The sequence below is a fragment of the Polypterus senegalus genome, chromosome 13, assembly GCF_016835505.1.
Source record: "Polypterus senegalus isolate Bchr_013 chromosome 13, ASM1683550v1, whole genome shotgun sequence".
NCBI lineage: Eukaryota > Metazoa > Chordata > Cladistia > Polypteriformes > Polypteridae > Polypterus > Polypterus senegalus.
In genome coordinates this window covers 152,698,715-152,718,650 of record NC_053166.1, presented here as the reverse complement: position 1 = coordinate 152,718,650, position 19,936 = coordinate 152,698,715, and the positions used below count along the sequence as shown (strand labels likewise).

At 41.0% G+C, this 19,936-nt stretch overlaps 1 protein-coding gene across 1 annotated transcript in view; it reads left to right on the top strand.

Annotated features, from left to right (window-relative positions):
* The window catches only part of LOC120543352, an 84,214-nt gene that overhangs the window by 49,435 nt on the left and 14,843 nt on the right, over nucleotides 1-19,936 (top strand). Inside the window, exons 7-17 of the mRNA XM_039776386.1 lie at nucleotides 1,823-1,996; nucleotides 3,153-3,347; nucleotides 4,701-4,817; nucleotides 5,529-5,673; nucleotides 5,776-6,082; nucleotides 11,141-11,205; nucleotides 11,487-11,641; nucleotides 12,012-12,147; nucleotides 13,744-13,875; nucleotides 13,960-14,142; nucleotides 17,304-17,603. Of these exons, the coding sequence (XP_039632320.1) occupies nucleotides 1,823-1,996; nucleotides 3,153-3,347; nucleotides 4,701-4,817; nucleotides 5,529-5,673; nucleotides 5,776-6,082; nucleotides 11,141-11,205; nucleotides 11,487-11,641; nucleotides 12,012-12,147; nucleotides 13,744-13,875; nucleotides 13,960-14,142; nucleotides 17,304-17,603 (1,909 nt within the window). The remainder of the gene's footprint in view (nucleotides 1-1,822; nucleotides 1,997-3,152; nucleotides 3,348-4,700; nucleotides 4,818-5,528; nucleotides 5,674-5,775; nucleotides 6,083-11,140; nucleotides 11,206-11,486; nucleotides 11,642-12,011; nucleotides 12,148-13,743; nucleotides 13,876-13,959; nucleotides 14,143-17,303; nucleotides 17,604-19,936) is intronic.

Genomic DNA, 19,936 nt, shown 5'->3' with positions numbered 1-19,936 from the left:
CTGCCACTAAGGGTGAGCCAAACCTCGGGTATAATGGTGTAAGAAGTGGGATACTTTTCACTGAAAATGGTGAATTTACTGCATATGGAGAAGAATACATCACTGCTCAATATAAGAGTAGAATATCCCATCAATAATCGTGTTTAATTCTGCTGCTTAGGTCATTTGTGTCCACTCCATGGTGGTGCTAGGCTTTTTCTTGGAAAGGTTCTGACAGGTGCTAAGGAAGAACTTAATCTTAGTTACAAAAGTGGGATGCCCCCTGCCACAGATAATGAATTTAAAGGTGGAGGATGTCATGCTGTTGAAGATGTTTGTGAACTCACCAGCCAAGAGAAATTATTCTTTAGCATTTCAGGTTAGGTCACTTGTGTGTCAGCTTCAGACCATGGCTATAGTTGTAAGGATTGGGGTTTAATCCAAGATGGGAGACAAACTGAAGTGAGTACTGTAGAATCCAAATCATGGGTCTTTCAGATTCATTAAAAGAAGAGATTACGACTCCAACTTGGATCAAATTTATATTCTTGGAGTTGGCAGTGCAGTTCTCTGGTGCATTGTCCAGACTGACAGCTTGTTATCTAAATTTTTACATCAAAGAGTTACATTTGAGGGATTCATTGAATAGATGAAGAGGTTGTTAATTAAAGGCATATGCTACTAGATCATTTTCTTACATCGAAGGGTTACATAATACAGAACTTGAAGATGGTTCATTACTTCAACTGTACCAAAGATGGAACTAATGTTGAGTACTATGGTGATACGTAGAGGGGAGATACAAAGACCCAAGACAGCATCTTATGCACTGATCAGAGTGTGAGCCTTTCACAACTATGATGGACGCTGTCCAGCCTACAGAGCTTATTCTTTAGCTCACCCAGAAAGGCCACCAGTATGTCTGCAATATGGAGAAGCTGTTAGCAGAAGGGCTATGACTGGATTCCAAATGGTGGTAAACTGTTTATTGGCAAACGTTCTGGTAGTGGTGTCAGAAGTCATATTAATGACTCAGGTGCCGCCACGAGTGGCAGCCTTCCCAGCAGCTCTGTATATGACTTTATCTTTCTACCTTTTTCTCTATTTCACTGATCACTCCTACCATTTTCTTTTATGTGCACTCGTTTCCTGGACATTTTTACTACTTGGAGATGGATTTTTAGACGCCGAGATTTGTTGTGAATTTCCCCTTGGTATTAATAAAGTTTCTATCTATCTATCTATCTATCTATCTATCTATCTATCTATCTATCTATCTATCTATCTATCTATCTATCTATCTATCTATCTAGCACCTTTCCTATCTATCTATCCTAATCTAGCACCTTTCCTATCTATCTATCTATCTAATCTAATCTAATAGTGGGATGTCTTTCATAGTGGTAGTGAATGTATGGGGTTGGGGGTCTTAGCCATTTTCAGTATGCAAGTGACAACAACCCAGAGTGACAGATAACAACAGTGGCCACCTTTCTGGCTACAGAAGCTCTTGAATCTGAAAAAGGGATGGGGTTTAATTCTGGACACATACAAAGACAAGTCAATTTCGGATGCAAGCTTGGCAAATTATAAAATTAATAACTTTGGAGGTTGTATGAGGGGGGGAAATCTAATTATAGTCAGTTTTTTTTTTTTAATGTCAATTAAGATGGAGCAAAAATAAGAAATCAGAAGGAATAGAAGGGCATACTCATACCTGCTGCCAGACGGCATTGTAACCATAAATGAAGTGTCTGTTTGGAATGAATTGTCTCATCTGCTGATTCCATTGCTTTACTGTGATCACTTGATATTGTTTTTAATACATGCTGTATAATTCCAGAATGAACCTCCATCTTGGGGCCGAGCCAAATCTGCAGACGTTGACCAGGTGGCTCCTTTTTGGGTGGCTGGAATTCAGCAGCTCTGGAGAGAGGAAGGCCTGGCACTCTATGTGTGTGCAGCGTCACATGAAGGAGGACACCGGCAAGGCCAGCATCGTGGCAGGCCAGCACGTGTGAGTGGAGTTTCAGTTTGGACCTTGTTTGGTCGTGTTAGGGTCCTAGGGTGACCCTTTTCCTATTTATACTCTTTATTATGTAGACTTAAAGGTCCTCAAACACCAGCTATGCCCCCCCTCCCCATGTTACATTACCTTTTTAATCAATGACCCAGGCTATCACAACGAGAACCAGAACAGGCAAGAGAAAAAGGTTACATATTTACACATGTACTATATATAGATAGTAAGTTTATTATAACTAGCGCCATATAAAAGCAAAAAGAATGTGGCTTTGCAAACAGTACACCCTGATAGCGCTGGATGTGTAGTTTCAGATGGAACATAAAATTGTAGTTACACTCGATTTTCTCTGGTCAGATCATTTATGGTCTGCTCTCTTCAGGGTCATCATCTGCATAGGGCCAAGCCGCCTGTCTGCGTATGGCTGCTGAAAGAGAGGGGGTCTTCTCACAATGTGAATTGGCAGTGAGAGAGTGACAAAGAGGCACAGAGACCAAATCTACTGTATGCCAGTTTCTTGTCACATGTCATGGACCACTAGGGAGTCACGGCCCAGAAAGGCTCTCCTGATTCAGTGACCGATCTTAATCAGCCACAACCCAATGGAATAAGCCGGCTGTGAGCTTCATGCCAGTTCTGTTTCATTGTGACCACCATTGCCTCTAAAATTGAGGGCCTTTCATCTCAGGCTAGCTGGCTTAAAGAATGTCCTGTAAAACTGGTTACACGTACACTGATGAATGCCTCCAACCCTCCCGACAAACAATTGCATTCCCTAAAGTAGCGATTAACAAAAAAATCTTATCTGGAACCTGGTGGGGTCTGCAAGAAAACTGCACCTTGGGAAAATATTGTTCTCCAGCAAATACACCTTGATTAGTCAGAAGAAACACCCACAGGGATTCTGGGAGAACAGGTAAACCCTATAAAGAGGCCAGCTTAGCAAAAAATGGAGTCAAAAGAGAGCTGACCATGGTGCAACTCTGTCACCTTACAGCTAAAATATGTTGATGTCTCGATGTTTTCTGAGATCACAACACCTGTCTGGTTATTTTATCAAACCTTCAGGCTCCCGTTCTGGGGCACTTAACCTGTCCGTCTCCTGTCTGATCTGTGTGAAGAAGCTATTTCTGTTTCTGTCTCCCCACAGCACCGTGAGGAGGAGAAGGCATCTTCTCTCTTTTACCAGCGGGTCTCCAAATTCTTGTCCAAAACGTCCTTGTGCAGTGTGATCCCGTGGGCAGAGGAGCTCAAGTGGCATCTTGCCAAGCAGGCTCACTTCATTGGCGTTGACCTGCCAGGGGCACGACTGAGCAGCTTCATCGCCATCAATCCTGACAAAAAGGTAATGCAGTAAGTGGAAGTGGAAACACAGAGCTCAATGTCGACTGAATCCTTAGGATAGAAAATAAGACTTCTTTATATTCCTTGCCTTGCACTCCAATAAATGCAAGTTAATAAATACAAGCACCCAATTGTGCTTCACTCACTTAGAAAATGGAACCAATGTAGAAAGTAAAGAGAGGCTTTTATCTGTAGCTCCTCTGCACGAGAACCACCTTTTCCCACCTTCTCAAACGTACACAGTTTTTAATGTCTGGAAAACATTCAGGATTAAATTACTTTAGAGATCTGTACGTAGACAACGTCTTCACATCCTGCGAACAATTACCCTCCAAACTTTCCAGCAACACATTTCTTTCACTACCTTCAAATTAGAAACTTTGTTAAACACAACCTGCCTAATTTTCCTCACTTCCCATGCCTACCTCTATGTTGGGAAAAAAAAATATTGTTGAGTCTTGAGGTCTCGGACAGCATTTCTGTAATATAGAAAACTATTTTACAGTCCCTCCCTTTCAAAGATCCCAGAGAACAGTGGGAAAAGGATCTCTCAGTCAGCATCTCAGAAAAGGAGTGGAAGGTAGCAATGCAGAGAATTCACTCGAGCTCCATATGCGCAAAGCATAGAATTATTCAACTCAAAATTATATATCGAGCACATCTCTCTCGCTTAAAATTGTCCAAAATGTTTCCAGGGTGAGATCCAATATGTGAACATTACAATTGAGCTCCAGCCTGACTGGGCCACATGTTTTGGGCAGTGGGCACCAAATTAACTTCATTCTGGACCAAAATCTTTCATTTTGCTCTGTGGAGCTGAGAAGACCCTCATAATGATAAGACTGTGTGTGCGTCTTCTTATCACAACTATTACATGTGAGGATGTCCAACACCTGTTGACAAGGCAAGGATGAATCTCCGAAGGTGTATTGTTCTCTAGATTTAGAAGTTCAATGACAACATCATATTTGATTTTGTGGTGTTTGGCTTCCATGTTGACTTGGTCCTTAAAACATACATAGGAAACTGCAAATGCTAGAAACCTGCAGGTTGTGGCCACAAAGTCAACACCATTGAACCCAAACCTCAAAAGGGAATTCAAAACTTTTGATCTACCCATGTGTATTTTAAAAATTAGTAAAATTCCAAGGCCTCATCTGGTCAACTCAAGGTACCCGCTGGTGTTGAAGACCTTCACCGATTCTTGAATGAATGGAGAGCACGGTCTTGAGTTGATGTTCCACCTTGCTGTCTTTTTGGCTATATATTGCCGCACATCTTTTGTAATGGAAATTCTAGAATACGCCGCCACATATCCAAATGTCTTTTCTTGGTTTTTTTTTTTTTTTGGAAGGCCGTGGGAAGCGTGTTTGACATGCCAATTGGATTTTACTGGCAGACCATTGAGACTGAAGAGGAAATTTGTGTTTCATCAGGTGAGGCTGAAGACAGGAAGCATTTGGAAATGGAGGTGAGCAAAGTTATGTCTGGTTAGCGCCCCAAACTAGTGGTTCTCAAAGTGTTTTGGGCCAGGGGCCACTTTGTCAAAGTTAAAGATAGAGAGGACCACCTAAGTCCAACAGCCACTTGTTACCGTAAATACTGTGTTACAATGACAACATTCTTTTGTTGCGTGTACTCTTGTGGAAAGTACTATAATAACCCGAGGTGCAAAGAAGAAGAGTTGGCGCACAAACTCAAATATTGAGTTAATAAACCAGAACAGGGCCACTCATCAGGATGGACCTCCTTAAATTAAGTGAGTCCCGCTGCTCTGCCTTTGGAAGGTGCGCTAAGAAAGACTAAAAACGCCAGCACAGATTTGTATTGCTCCTTAGCTTCCTTCTGTGCTGCAGGCTAATTCTCATATTGAGACTGCGAACTGCCATGCTGACTTGAAGTAAAGGATTGAAGACATTAGGGTAGACTTACTGTTGATGTTGTTATTGTCTGCAAGAAAGTCAGACAGGGCATCTTAAAAGTTGTTTCATGTGGCCTTGTCAGTAAGAAATTCTTTAAAGGAAGATGACCAGATCTGCCCACGGACCAAGTGGCTGATGTTTGCAGACCACCAGTGGTCCATGGAACTCGCTTTGAGAACCACTGCTCTAAAGAGATTTCTTTCCATTTTACAAATATCCCTGACCCAAGCATGCATTACTAACTCTTGAATTAATTGTAGGTCGCTATGACTCTGGCATCCAAAGCATTCTTTAGGGAGCCACTGGCAACTCACCATACTTTGCAACTGATGCTAATGTCAAGCTTGGACATCTGTGGTCTCCGCTTGTTGTACCCTCCACATGAGCTTCTCTTATCCAGTGCAGGTAATTGATATCAGAGTCCTGATCGGACGCTAGTGAGACGCTGTGAGACAACAACCAGATATAATGTGCATCTCCTGTCTCTTTTTTTTTTGTTGACCGCAGGAAATCTGTGCACAAATCTAGACCAACAGGACAGGCCCCAGGCGATCCTGGCCCTTGCTTTCAGGGGTCCAAGGGCCATCTCTGTCTGGCAGGATATAGCAGGGCCTTCTGACTCTGTGCTGGCTGGCATGACTGATCCAAATTCCATCAATGCCATGTACTGCCCTCCAGACCGAGCTTTCTTCTACTCTCCTCGCCTAGGCAGCCACATCCAGTCGGAGCTGTGCACATGGTTTGGGGGACGTGTCCCCGAAGATGGCATTATTAAGGTTGGATTGCAGAATGACAAGAGGCTTCCGGTATCCAGGTCTGCATAACAACAAAACGGGGGATTGAACATTTGTGGGCTTCAGCTCAGGAATAGACGTCTTTGTTCTTACTAAGGCACACAAAGGCACCTTAGGTTTGCTTGGTATGTCCATAGTTTAGAAGTCAAAAGACTGAAGGTTAATAAAAGAAGGCATAAGTGCATTAGGGCTATTAGTTAATAGCTTTTATTGTCATTTCAACCATATACAGTTAATACAGAACATAGCGAAATGAAAACATGTTCCTGTGGGACCACAGTGCTAACTAGAACACAAGACCATTAAAAAACTACACATAACAACATAAAGTGGATGTGCGCAAGCATTACAAGACAGTGCTGTGTCAATGTGTCAAGCATTACACATTTATGATTTTTAAGGGTGCAAAAAAGCTGCAGGTTGTGCCAAATATGACAAGATCTTAATAGAAATAAAATACTTAAACATGACACTGAAAGTAAAAAGAAGGTAACAGAATAATCTCTCTCTCTCTCTCTCTCTCTATAATAAATCTATACTAATAAAAGGCAAAGCCCTCACTGACTGACTGACTGACTGACTCACTAATTCTCCAACTTCCCATGTAGGTAGAAAGCTGAAATTTGGCAGGCTCCTTCCTTACAGCTTACTTACAAAAGTTAAGCAGGTTTCATTTTGAAATTCTACACGTAACGGTCGACAACGTCCGACATGTTGAACTTTCTTATTTATGGCCCCATCTTCATGAAATTTGGTAGGCGGCTTCCCTGCGCTAACCGAAACCGATGTATGTACTTATTTCGATGGTATGGCGCCACTGTCGGCCGCCATATTGAACTTTCCAACGTCACTAATTCTCCAACTTCCCGTGTAGGTAGAAGGCTGAAATTTGGCAGGCTCATTCCTTACAGCTTATTTACAAAAGTTAAGGAGGTTTCATTTCGAAATTCTACGTGTAACGGTCTTAACGGTCAACAATGTCCACCATGTTGAACTTTCTTATTCATGGCCCCATCTTCACGAAATTTGGTAGGCGGCTTCCCTGCACTAACCAAAACCGATGTACATACTTATTTCAGTGGTATGATGCCACTGTCGGCCACCATATTGAACTTTCCAATGTCACTAATTCTCCAACTTCCCGTGTAGGTAGAAAGCTGAAATTTGGCAGGCTCATTCCTTACAGCTTATTTACAAAGGTTAAGCAGGTTTCATTTCGAAATTCTACACGTAACGGTCGACAACGTCCGCCATGTTGAACTTTCTTATTCATGGCCCCATCTTCACGAAATTTGGTAGGCGGCTTCCCTGTACTAACCGAAACCAATGTACATACAGTGGTGTGAAAAACTATTTGCCCCCTTCCTGATTTCTTATTCTTTTGCATGTTTGTCACACAAAATGTTTCTGATCATCAAACACATTTAACCATTAGTCAAATATAACACAAGTAAACACAAAATGCAGTTTTTGAATGATGGTTTTTATTGTTTAGGGAGAAAAAAAATCCAAACTTACATGGCAGCTTTATTTAATGTTAGCTAAGACCTGACACTTAAAAGTTTCTCGCTACAGCAATTTTAACTCCGTTACAAAGTGATCCAAAGTCTTGTTTCTACCTCGTGTCTTCTCATTAAACTTGTATCTCGCAAATAAACTATTCGTCGAAGGCATGACAAACGTCAGCGGGAGCGTGTCTATAAACTTAATTTAAACTTACGGTTTACACCGTGCTTTGTTTCCGCAGTAGCTGCACTTATGAATATGTTTGTATGGGTTTTTCTTCAGCGCTCTTTGGAGCTCTTCCTTGTTTTCTGCGTACTGTGTTCACAGTCAGTTCACATGATTACATGGGAGGCGTGATGAAGTGACATGCAACTCCGCCCCCCACGGCCATCGAGCTGAAGTCCATTACAGTATATGGAGAAAAATAGGTTCCAGTTATGACCATTATGTGTAGAATTTCGAAATGAAACCTGCCCAACTTTTGTAAGTAAGCTGTAAGGAATGAGCCTGCCAAATTTCAGCCATCTACCTACACGGGAAGTTGGAGAATTAGTGACATTGGAAACTTCAATATGGTGGCCTACAGTGGCGTCATACCACCGAAATAAGTACGTACATCGGTTTTGGTTAGTGCAGGGAAGCCACCTACCAAATTTCGTGAAGATGGGGCCATAAATAAGAAAGTTCAACATGGCGAAAGTTGTCAACCGTTATGACCATTACGTGTAGAATTTATATACACGGTATATATATATATATATATATATATATATATATATATATATATACAGTACAGGCCAAAAGTTTGGACACACCTCCTCATTCAATGTGTTTTCTTTATTTTCATGACCATTTACATTGGTAGATTCTCACTGAAGAAAACTATGAATGAACACATGTGGAGTTATGTACTTATGAAAATGGTTTTATTTCAGGTGACTACCTGTTGAAGCTCCTCGAGAGAATGCCAAGAGTGTGCAAAGCAGTAATCACAGCAAAGGGTGGCTATTTTGAAGAAACTAGAATATAAAACATGTTTTCAGTGATTTCACCTTTTTTTGTTAAGTACATAACTCCACATGTGTTCATTCATACTTTTGATGCCTTCACTGAGAATCTACCAATGTGAATGGTCATGAAAATCAAGAAAACACATTGAATGAGGAGGTGTGTCCAAACTTTTGGCCTGTACTATATATATATATATATATATATATATATATATATATATATATATATATATATATATATATACACCCCCCAAAATTCGCAGGGGGTTACATTCCTAGAGCACCCGCGAGTTTTGAATGTGGTTAAAAAATGCCTTTTAAATGCCTGTTTTTACAGTTTAAACCCTAAATACAGTATGCCCCCAAAGCACTTTAATTTCGTTGCAAACTCAGCTTAATACATTAATACATTACCTTAAAAATTTCCTTAATACATCACCTAAAAACAGCATTTAAAGGTAAACCCGTCTACTGTACAGTACTGTACTGCTATGTCTCCCACAGTGCTAGAGTGTAAAATACCGATGTTACCGCTATACGTACTTTAATTCATTCAAGCGCGTTTTCTTTGGTATGCACTGTCGTTTTCTTTGTTATAAGTAAATACATAATAAATTCATTTAATTAAAATACAGTAAAATGAACGGGTACTCATCAATGATTAATGATATTGATGATGATGACGTAGCTGTGCAATATGATGCGGAGGATTTAAAACTCCTCAGGTGGTGCCTCTTCAGGCGCTTCAGGAGTCGTATCTTTGGACAGGTGGTCTTTTGGTGGGGTTACGTGCTGGCTTTTCTTTATAGGTTTCAGGAACATTGTGATGGGAAGTTGCTACATTGTCTTCTGTAGCAAACTGCTGGTACAATTTCCATGCTTTCTCACGGATGATGTTACTGTCCAACGGGATGTTATTCCTGCGGTCGGTGATCCACAATGCCAAGGCAGATTCCATTCTGATGATATTTTTATTCCTTACGGTCGTTAACTTTTTGGCACTATCACAGAAACTTCCAGATATGGTACTCCAGATCACTGCTTCGTTCTTCTTTAACTGGAGCAAATTCAGTAGTTCATCCTTCTCCTGGAGTGTTTTAAACTTCTTCTGGCGCTTAGGCTCAGTGCCAGAAGCCTTAGAAGGTGCAGGGCGATTCGGCGACATCTTGTGCGTTTAGGAATAACAAAATGGATACAATAACAAAATGGAAAACACTAGGACACTCAGCTGGAGTCGCGTCACAGGGCAGCAATCAATCGCCATCAAGGAGAAATGAATAATGCTCTCAGATTTGCTACTTTCACCATCCCAAACAGTGTTTCCCTCAGCAGTTGCTTCCTGTTCTCTCTACAGCACAGTATTGCCACGAAAAAAGCCATAAAAAATTGCGGAGGATATTTGTGCATTCCGCTAAAGATGAATAGGTTCTAAGGAAAAGATCCATGAACGACTGAGTCCGCGAACCCTGAACCGCGACTTCGCAGGAGTCTACTGTGTATAAATCCAACGTCTGTCTGTCCGCTTTTCATGGGAGAACTACTTAATGGATTTAGATCTGTTCCCCCTTTAATTTGCCTGAACATTATTTTGCGACTTCTCTTATCGCACTATAAGTCATAGTTTAATTTGCAGTACTGATTTATTTGACTCACTCACTCACGTTCCAGTCGGTCTTCCACTCGCCACGTGTTGGAGCGTATTTTGCCTGCTCTTAGCTAGCAATACCAGTTTGTTCAACAGACATTATCATCTACAGATTGTTAAGGAATAACGTTTTTGAGAGAGAGATCAGAGCTATGTGTGATTTAGTGGGTAGCTGCTCATTGCCAGAGATATCACAGCCACGTGCTTTTCTCCCCACTCTCTCTTATCAGAGCTGATCAGATACAGTGGCAACATTTGATGTTGGAACAAACCTACCTTCTGCTTGGCCAGAATGAACATTTTTGTTAAAGATTTTGTTCACTTGTGATTCTGATATGCATCTTAAATGTGTTCTCGTGCATTGTGTCCTGAAACAGGACAATGCCATACGAATTATCATTATACATGCATTCTAAAAGCAGGAATGCATAGGTACAGGTGGAAACCTTCTAAGGGCAACTTGCACTAACATGAAAAAGAGTTTTTCCACACAGAGAGCTGCCGATACTTTAAATAAGTAGGAGAGTTGAGAGCGACACTTCCAGGACCTTTAAATGTCAGCTACACAATATTTTGAAAATAGGAAATAATGAGCGATGGTGGCCTAAATGGCCCATCTTCATCAGAAAAGCTTTTTGTTATTAAGCTGTTTCAGTATTAGTATATGATATGTTAAAACATTTGTTGCCGAGACTTGTCACAGTGAGTGGATGCATGAGACCTGAGCATCAAGCTAATCTGGCACTTTGGCCATTTGCATAACACAGAAACCTTTTCACCATTTCTTACCATTCCTGTTGTTTTTTTTTTTTAACTATTTAATCATTCAGAGTCTAGCACTACCTCAAATGTTGTACTTTAGAGGTCAACATGAACAACTGCAGTGTTGTGAAGCGGATATTGTTTCTCTATTTCAGGTCTGATGTCCACAGCATGGAGAGCACAGCAAGGCCTCCCGCAGCCCTCATCGCCATAACTGAAGGTACTGGAGCTCCCGCCAATGATTTCCTCTGATTTTTTTTTTTTTATGCATGTCCCTTTTTAATTGTGTCCTTGAGAGTGGGAGAGAAGTAACTCGCATACAGTGCCTTCAGAAAGTACTCGGACCCCTTCCCTTTTTTCTGTATTCAAATTCTGATTGCTTGATTCACTTTAAGTGAACTTCTGCTCTCACATGTCTTTGATTTCTGCTCCAGCTCAGTTTCATTTCTTGCCAGTGACCAAATAATTATTATTTTTCTTTCCCACTCTTCTGGCCCCCAGCTGATCTATTCCTCGTGGTGTCACCTATCATCCCGGCCTTGTGCTTCGGAGACGTGTTCCTCGTGTGCAGCAGGTGTGGTTTCCGGCTGCGAGGAGTGAAGCGAGTGCCGCTATCCACTAAGCGAGCCCAAGCACTGGGAATATCGAGTCACAAGGTTGGGCTTTTATTTATTTTATAACAGCTAGCAGGTTAACAAATAAAATACAGTGATTTTGTCATTTCTGTGTAAAATTTGACACCTACCAAGGCAGTGTGGCTTAGTGGTTAGGCAGCTGGACTGTAAGTCAGTTCAGTCTCCTCCACTGTGTGAACCCGAGCAAGTCATTGTACCAACCTGGGCTCCAGTTATTGAGCAATTGTACAGAGTACCGCTACTCATAAAGCTAATTATAGACGGGCACTATATTAAAAAAAAAATGAAGTCTGCTTGTTAATTTCACCACAGGATGCCAAATCCCAGGCCTCACCAGTTTAGTGTTACAATTTGCCTTTCTATGTTCTCCTTTGATGATCTCATTTCTCAGATGTCTGCATTTTGCACTGCTCCATCCTACACTGGTTCATCAGAAGAAGAGCCCAGAATGAAGCTGACCGCTCACTGCCTGTTTATTCTGTTACGGCGAGAGAATGCCCTGCACCACAGCGCCAGCCTCATCACTGGTAAGGCCTTCATCATTGCTATCTTTATGTGCAAAAGTGGCCAATGGTCATTTCAGAAAAAAGTCAAAAATGAGAATTACCATCCTTGGTGGAACCCATTTGGTGTGACAGCTAATTTGCTAAAGAATCCTCAAATATTTCCTATTTGATATTTATTGTTTGAAATTTTTATCGGTTGGGATATTTGACCTGAGCAGCATGGAAGCTCAGTGGTCACATTACTGCCTCATCAGAAAATCAGAATGGAGTTTGCATGTGCAGGGATTGAGATGAATTTAATTTGACTAATTATCAATTTTGCCTTTGGCAATGGCGATAATTAGTTTAATAATTCGGTAAGGCCTCCTACTTTATTTTTGTTAATTTTCTGTGTAGGAGGTGATCTCCATCCTTTATACTTATATCAGTGTTACTGCAGCCCACTCATTTTAAGAAACGGAATAATGTAATTTATTGATAAACACAAGGATTATAGAAATATAACTGCATATATAAGACAGGACGCAACAAGACGAGACAGACAAACATGGAGGACAGAAGAGGCTGGCTGTTTACTGGCTCTTTAGAGTTCTAATTAATCTTGGCACAGGTACCAAGTCTTGGTGTCTAAAGTTGTGTGGAGTTGTTTCTGTTGTTGCTTCAGATTCAAAGGGAGGCTTCTTCTTGCGCTGGACTGGCCCCTTTTTCTTTGTGATGAGGCCTTTGTGGTGTGGTGTGCTGTGTTTTTTCTTAGGTAGGCTCTTTGCTGTATCCTCTGTGACTTCATAGGATAAAGTGTATTCTGGCACAAGAGTTTAGAAGCTGAAGTTCCCTTCATGAAGTAATGGCTGCTTCTCTGTCTTCTCAGACTGGACTTCAGTTCTACAACACAGCTTGGCTTAGCCGAGTGGATCTCAGTATTCAGGTCCACAAACAGACAGGATTGTCATCTTTCAGTTCCCAAAGAGAGTGTCGCTCATCAGCTTTTTGGTTTTAGAGAGCTCAAGTGCTCATTTCAGAGAGAATCCCCCTGCGAGAGTACAGCTAGTGTCTGAAGGAAAGTGTAACCTCTCGTGATTGGATTAAAGTCACTTCCATTTACAAAATCGGTGCCTTCCCATTGGTGTGCTGTGTTGTCCACCATAGTTGTCACTCATTGAATTTACAGCTCTTTGTTTGGACTCGAGTGTCCATTTGGCGCTTTTTGGTCAGAAGATGTCGGTTCAGCTCTGAAATTACACTTTTGTTTTCAGATGAAGGCTGAGGTTTGTACAAAATGGAATTCAGTCACTTACTTTGGAGTGCAAGCTGGGGAAAGGTGAATCAGGATTTCTGCATCCCTGTTAAATAACAGGCCTTGTGTGCCACTAAACCCAGCAGAATGGGCAATGTCCACCTTGTCCTACTCTGGCTGTGCCTGGGTTTTCCTCCCACATATAAAAGACATGCATGTTGGGTTAATTGGCAAATCTGAACTGGCCCAATGGGAGAGAGCTTGGATGGGTGCATGGATTGTCATCCCAGCTAGGGTTCGGTTCCACTTTTCAGTCAGCACTCCCTGTGATTTAGCATTCAAATAAGCAGCTTTGTAGAATGAGTGAATATTCGTCGTTGCAGGATTAATGAACGAGTTTTCTGAACAAGGGTTGCTTGCCACTGTTTGTAGAAGATTCTCCTTCGAAGATGGACTAGAACCTGGACTGTGCTTCCACACGCTTCCCTACAATGAGATCATCTTGCGCACTTTGGGTAAGTCTACCATCACTCAGTTGCGTCCCCAATTGCTCCCAATTCATGGCCACTTCAGTTCTGACTCCCGTGTCTCACTGGCAGGTGGCACTCTGTGGGCAGTGCCCGACTGTGGAAGTGTACTCATGGACATGCTGTCGGTGCGCACTTTCTCCTCAAAACCCGAACTTGAACAAGTTGTCATCCTTACACTGACAGGCAGGAACACAAGCAGACCTGGAAACCTTTTTCTTCGTAAAATTCTAAGAGGGGATTCCCCCCTGGAAGGTAAGAAAAAAAAATAAAAAGGTCTTCATGTGGCAGTTTATTTACTGTTTATGTCTGACTTTGGTCATTTATTTAATTAGCTGATTTATATTTCTCTCTCTATTATTAAAAAAAAAAAAAAAAATCTTGGAAGAAAATGAGACAGGGGCGGCACGGTGGCGCAGTGGTAGCGCTGCTACCTCGCAGTTAGGAGACCCAGGTTCGCTTCCCGGGTCCTCCCTGCGTGGAGTTTGCATGTTCTCCCGTGTCTGCGTGGGTTTCCTCCGGGCGCTCCGGTTTCCTCCCACAATCCAAAGACATGCAGGTTAGGTGGATTGGTGATTCTAAATTGGCCCTAGTGTGTGTTTGTGTGTGTCCTGCGGTGGGTTGGCACCCTGCCCAGGATTGGTTCCTGCCTTGTGCCCTGTGTTGGCTGGGATTGGCTCCAGCAGACCCCCGTGACCCTGTGTTTGGATTCAGCGGGTTGGAAAATGGATGGATGGATGGAAAATGAGACATGATTTTCTCAGAGAGACACTTACATGTCCCGTGAGATGAGTCCACACTGGGCCGGAAATAAAGGACAAAACGTAGATGCCCCCTCTAGGCATTCTACCTAACATCAATGATTGTATGAATGTATGTATGTTATGAGAACGTCGTAAAGAATTCAAAAACGTTGGCGCGATACACATGCAGAGCAGGTTAGAGATAATGGAAGTACGAAAATTCGAAAGTCTCAAAAAATGGAAATTATTACCTGCTGAAATAACGGAGCAGCAAAAAGAGATTGAAACTTTAAATTGGAGACTTGTAGATTGTCTAATTTGTGTTGCCAGTGAGAATTAAAAGATTCCAAAAACGTTGGTGCGGTATAAAGTCCTTTGAGACGGAGACTTTTAACTACTTACAACCATTTTCAAACAAGACCACAGTCATCTAACCTCTCAGTCGTGTGAATGCTTTTGTCAGACACACTTCCTCCGCTCTTATAAAATTATTGTCCTGATAAAATTTATATGTTCTAGATGACATGTCAACAACTAAGCGAAGAAGAAAGAGCATGGACAAACATTCAAAAAAGTCATTTTATTTTAGTAGAGAGAAAGAAATGATATTCACTCACAGGCAGTTATACTGTATGTTACGTTGTCACGATGAAAGTCCAAACACGGAATCAAAATTCAATGCGATCTTAAAGAAAAGTTAATTCCAAATATTGTTTTTAGTAAATTTTTAAGGTAAAAGTGAAAATAATGCATATGTAATAATTCCCATGAAAACAGCAATCTCTTAAAATTGTATATCCGGTTAACCAAACTCAGGGGTGGGCAAGCAAAGCAAGCAGGGGACAGAGCCCCCTAGTTATTAATAATACAGCATAACCTAATACTTCTCCTAAAAATTATATTTTTTTTATTTGACTTACCCTATGTAGTAGTTTGTAGTTGTGGCTAAGAACCTTTAACCTTATGTTTTGTCTCGGTACAGTTCTCTATTCCTCTACTTTCCCCTTTTGTATTCTTTATTGTGTAGCCTTTGCCAGAAGGCCTGGAATCCCCTCGACGTACCCCCGTTTATAAGGTGTTGTACTTTATAACTTCTCCCCACCTTACCGTCTACATCTACAACCTCAGGCCATTACATAGAGTAAAAGACAAGCAGGAGTTAAGTGACAACTTTAAATAATGTATTATTGGTAATATTCATAACATCATAACAATAAGCCAACTACAAGTGAATATTGGCAACCATACAACCTGATAAATACTTGTGTGTAGTTTCAGGCAGCACACAGAGTTGTTAGTTACTGAAAATGTCTTCAGTTGAGTCATCATTTTTAGTCCGCTTTCTTCAGGACAGGACGCATGTCTATCTCAATATGGCTGCCGAGTTGGTGGTCTTTTCAGTTTATGGTGGGTGAGATGCTCCTTCATCATGATGGTGTGAGAGAGGGAGGGAGGGGTAAAGCAACTGAATTTATTCGTTCTTTGTCCAAATCCTTGCGTCAATAGGAAGCATCATGCTACAGAATGGCCTCAGATTCAAACCAATCCCAAACAGCCACACTTCTGACCAATGGGGGCACAACATACCTTTCACACCTGCCCCCAAAACCATTTGTTGAGCTGATGCTTGCCAGCTGGGTTGAGTGGCTTTCCTGTGGGAGTTGATTGAGAGACTCCTGCAGAGAATCACTTGCCAAACTGGTTTTAGGCACTTCTCCAGACCCATCATAAAATTACCAAGACTCGATCCTAAAAGGGGAGGTGCTTAGCCAAATATCAAACCACCGCTGTTCCTGTCAATGATATAACACTAATATTGCATTGCTTTGTCTAAGTTTTATAGATAAAAACATGCAAAATATTTATCAACTTGTATACACAATTTCACACCACAACACCTTATATTTTTGTGAAAAACATTTCTGATAGAACAGGACTCAATGCTGACTGACACTGGACAACAGCAAAAAGTATTAAAATGTCCAAAAACTATAGCATAATCCATGCTATATGCCACTCAAGACTTCACAAGCACAAAAGTACCTAACAGTTCCAAAAATGGCCACTAGAAGGGGAAATCCTGTCAAAAAAGCCAGTCTTTGTACCCCAGTAAATACAAATTATGATCAATATACCGATAATCCAATGTCCCACCAATCACACAGAATATGAAACCAATGCAGGATGCACTTCAAGGCAGAGAAGCTCTTATCTGTTGCATCTCTACACGAAACTCACCTTTTTGTACCCTCTCATACCTGGGCAGTATTTAATCTTTGGAAAATGTTCAGGATTAAAACACTTGGAGAATTGCACACAGATAATATCTTTGAGTCTTATGAACGATTACGCTTCAAATTTAAACTCCTAGCATCACAATTTTTGCACTATTTTCAAAACAGAAACTTTGATGTAAGGAACTGTCCCAGTTTTCTACACTTCCCATCACCTCACCAAATGCAATACATTTAATACTAAAAATGTTTAGATGTACCATCTGTTAGAATGACAGAGACACAGCAAGCGGACAGACACTTACCCTTTATTATGGTGGATAGCAGCTTTCTGTTGGAAAAACCCATGCAACATGCTGTAGTTTTCTTCAAAATAAGTAAAATGAAAATAAAACTTAACACCCTAAATCTCCTTTTCCTTCTTGCTTTTCTTTTCTAGCAGCTCTTGAAGGTGGTGGGTTTGAACTGTTAGGCCTAAAGTGGTTGCCCACCCTTTCCTTGCCCCTTGCCCGTGAACTGACACCATTTGAAGTGGGTGACAAGCAGTGGCAAGAGAGCGTGGCAAGACTGGCATCCAGCTCTGCTTTGGTAGTGGCACTGAGACGTGTCAATGGCTTTGCTGTCCTCCGAGAGCTCCTGCAGGATTCATCTAACGGGCTGGAGAAGCTGATGTCACCCACCCCTGAGTTGGCCTTCCGCCAGGCTGCCCTCTTCTTTACTGAGCAAGAACTTCTTTCAGGTACTGCTTTGATCTGCAATTATTGTCTTTTAGCAGCATCAAAAAACTGTTTTTAGGTTTTACTTATTTTTAATGGATGGAGTAATACTTTAGAGGAGTACTTCACCCAAAACATTATTTTTATGTGGTAACCTATGAAGTTTGTAGGGCTGGGAAAACATTTTCATGGAAAGTGGAAACAACAAACTTTCTTATAAAATGGGCAACAATGGTGGCCAACACTGGACAATGACAAACGATTTTTAAAATGTCCATAAAGGAATCTCACATTACTCAAGTTACATTATCCACATGTCAAGCCATCCAGTTTTATACTAACAACGTATATACAGTACAGGCCAAAAGTTTGGACACACCTCCTCATTCAATGTGTTTTCTTTATTTTCATGACCATTTGCAGCACTCCATCACTCTCCTTCTTGGTCAAATAGCCCTCACACAGCCTGGAGGTGTGTTTGGGGTCATTGTCCTGTTGAAAAATAAATGATCGTCCAACTAACCTGACTTCTGCACAACACAACTGCTGGTCCCAACCCCATTGATAAAGCAAGACTTTCCACTAAATCACCCTGATAAGGCACACCTGTGAAGTGAAAACCATTTCAGGTGACTACCTGTTGAAGCTCCTCGAGAGAATGCCAAGCAGAGCAAAGGGTGGCTATTTTGAAGAAACTAGAATATAAAACATGTTTTCAGTGATTTCACCTTTTTTTGTTAAGTACATAACTCCACATGTGTTCATTCATAGTTTGGATGCCTTCAGTGAGAATCTACCAATGTAAACGGTCATGAAAATCAAGAAAACACATTGAATGAGGAGGTGTGTCCAAACTTTTGGCCTGTACTGTATATTAAACATATATATTTTTTTGCTAAAATATTGTTAAATAAATACTTTTGGAAACGCTGAGGAAACACATATATGAATGAGAGTTTGAGTTGAAGGCAGGACTCTTGACCAATGAATGAGGGGAAGAGGCAGGTCTTCAATTCAAAGGCTCGTTTCCTCTGTGTGCTTTGCTCTGTTTTCCAGAAGTAACGGGAGATTTTTTCCTGGATGTTTTTATGTTGTTCGTCGTGGTTCAGCGTTAATCACTAGAGACGCACATTCTATCCGAAAATTTGTTTTATTTCTGTTATTTGTGCAGTTTGTAGAGATGTCTGAGAATTCTTCTTTTTTTTTGTGGAGAAAAGACATTAATTTTCTGCTAGAATGGGAAACAATGGCAACCAACACTGGACAACAGCAAACAATATCAAAAACTTCTATTATTTTAATTGAAGACCCACCACTCCCCCTCATTCATTGGTCAAGAGTGCTGATTTCATTTCAAAAGTGTGATAGGTTAAAAAAATTAAAAGAGCTGAGCCTTTTCAGTTTAAGCAAAAGAAGGTTAAGAGGTGACCTGACTGAAGTGTTTAAAACTATGAGGTGAATCAGTCCAGTGGATCGAGGCTGTGAGTTTAAAATGAGTTCATCAAGAACATGGGGACACAGTCGGAAACTTGTTAAGGGGAAATTTCGCACAAACATTAGGAAGTTTTTCTTTACACAGAGAACCACAGACATTTGGAATAAGCGACCAAGTAGTGTGGTAGACAGTAAGACTTTAGGGACTCTCAAAACTCAATTTGATGTTTCTTAAGAAGAATTTAATGGATAGGACTGGCGAGCTTTGTTGGACTGAATGGCTTGCTCTCATCTAGATTGTTCTAAACCCATGTGAAGGAGTTGTTTGTGGACTATGTTCTGGGGTTATTTCACAATATTTTAGTAAAGAATGTTTGCATTTTGCACATTATGAACATAACGACCGGATAACTTGATGTTTGGATTAAATACACATGTAATGTCAGATTTTGTTCGTGGACTTTTTTTAATATCGTTTGCTGTTCGTTTGGTCACCATTGTGTCCTGTTCTATCAGGAAATTTCTTCTCTCCATTCTCCATAAAAACATGAGATTTAAAAAAAATTTCTTGCCCACATGTGGTAAATAACATATAAAAAATCAATTTTTGGGTTGAGTATTCCTTTAAACTATTCCTTGTACTTAATGGATGGGGTCCCATTCAGGGTGTGGTTTGACTTGTCCTCACTCACTCTGGCTCCTGCTTTCCATGACTAAGCAAATGTAAACCACATTCAGAAAGTGGTTGGATAGAAGAAGGCAGCACAACGGGGCAGTGGCCAGCACTGCCCAAACATCTTCAGTGACCTGGGTTCACTTTCCAGCCCATTTACTGTCTCTATAAAGCTTACATGTCTTCCCCGTGTCTCTGTTTTATTTCTCTGCCTCAAAGCAAAGACCTACAGGTTGGATCAGCGATCTA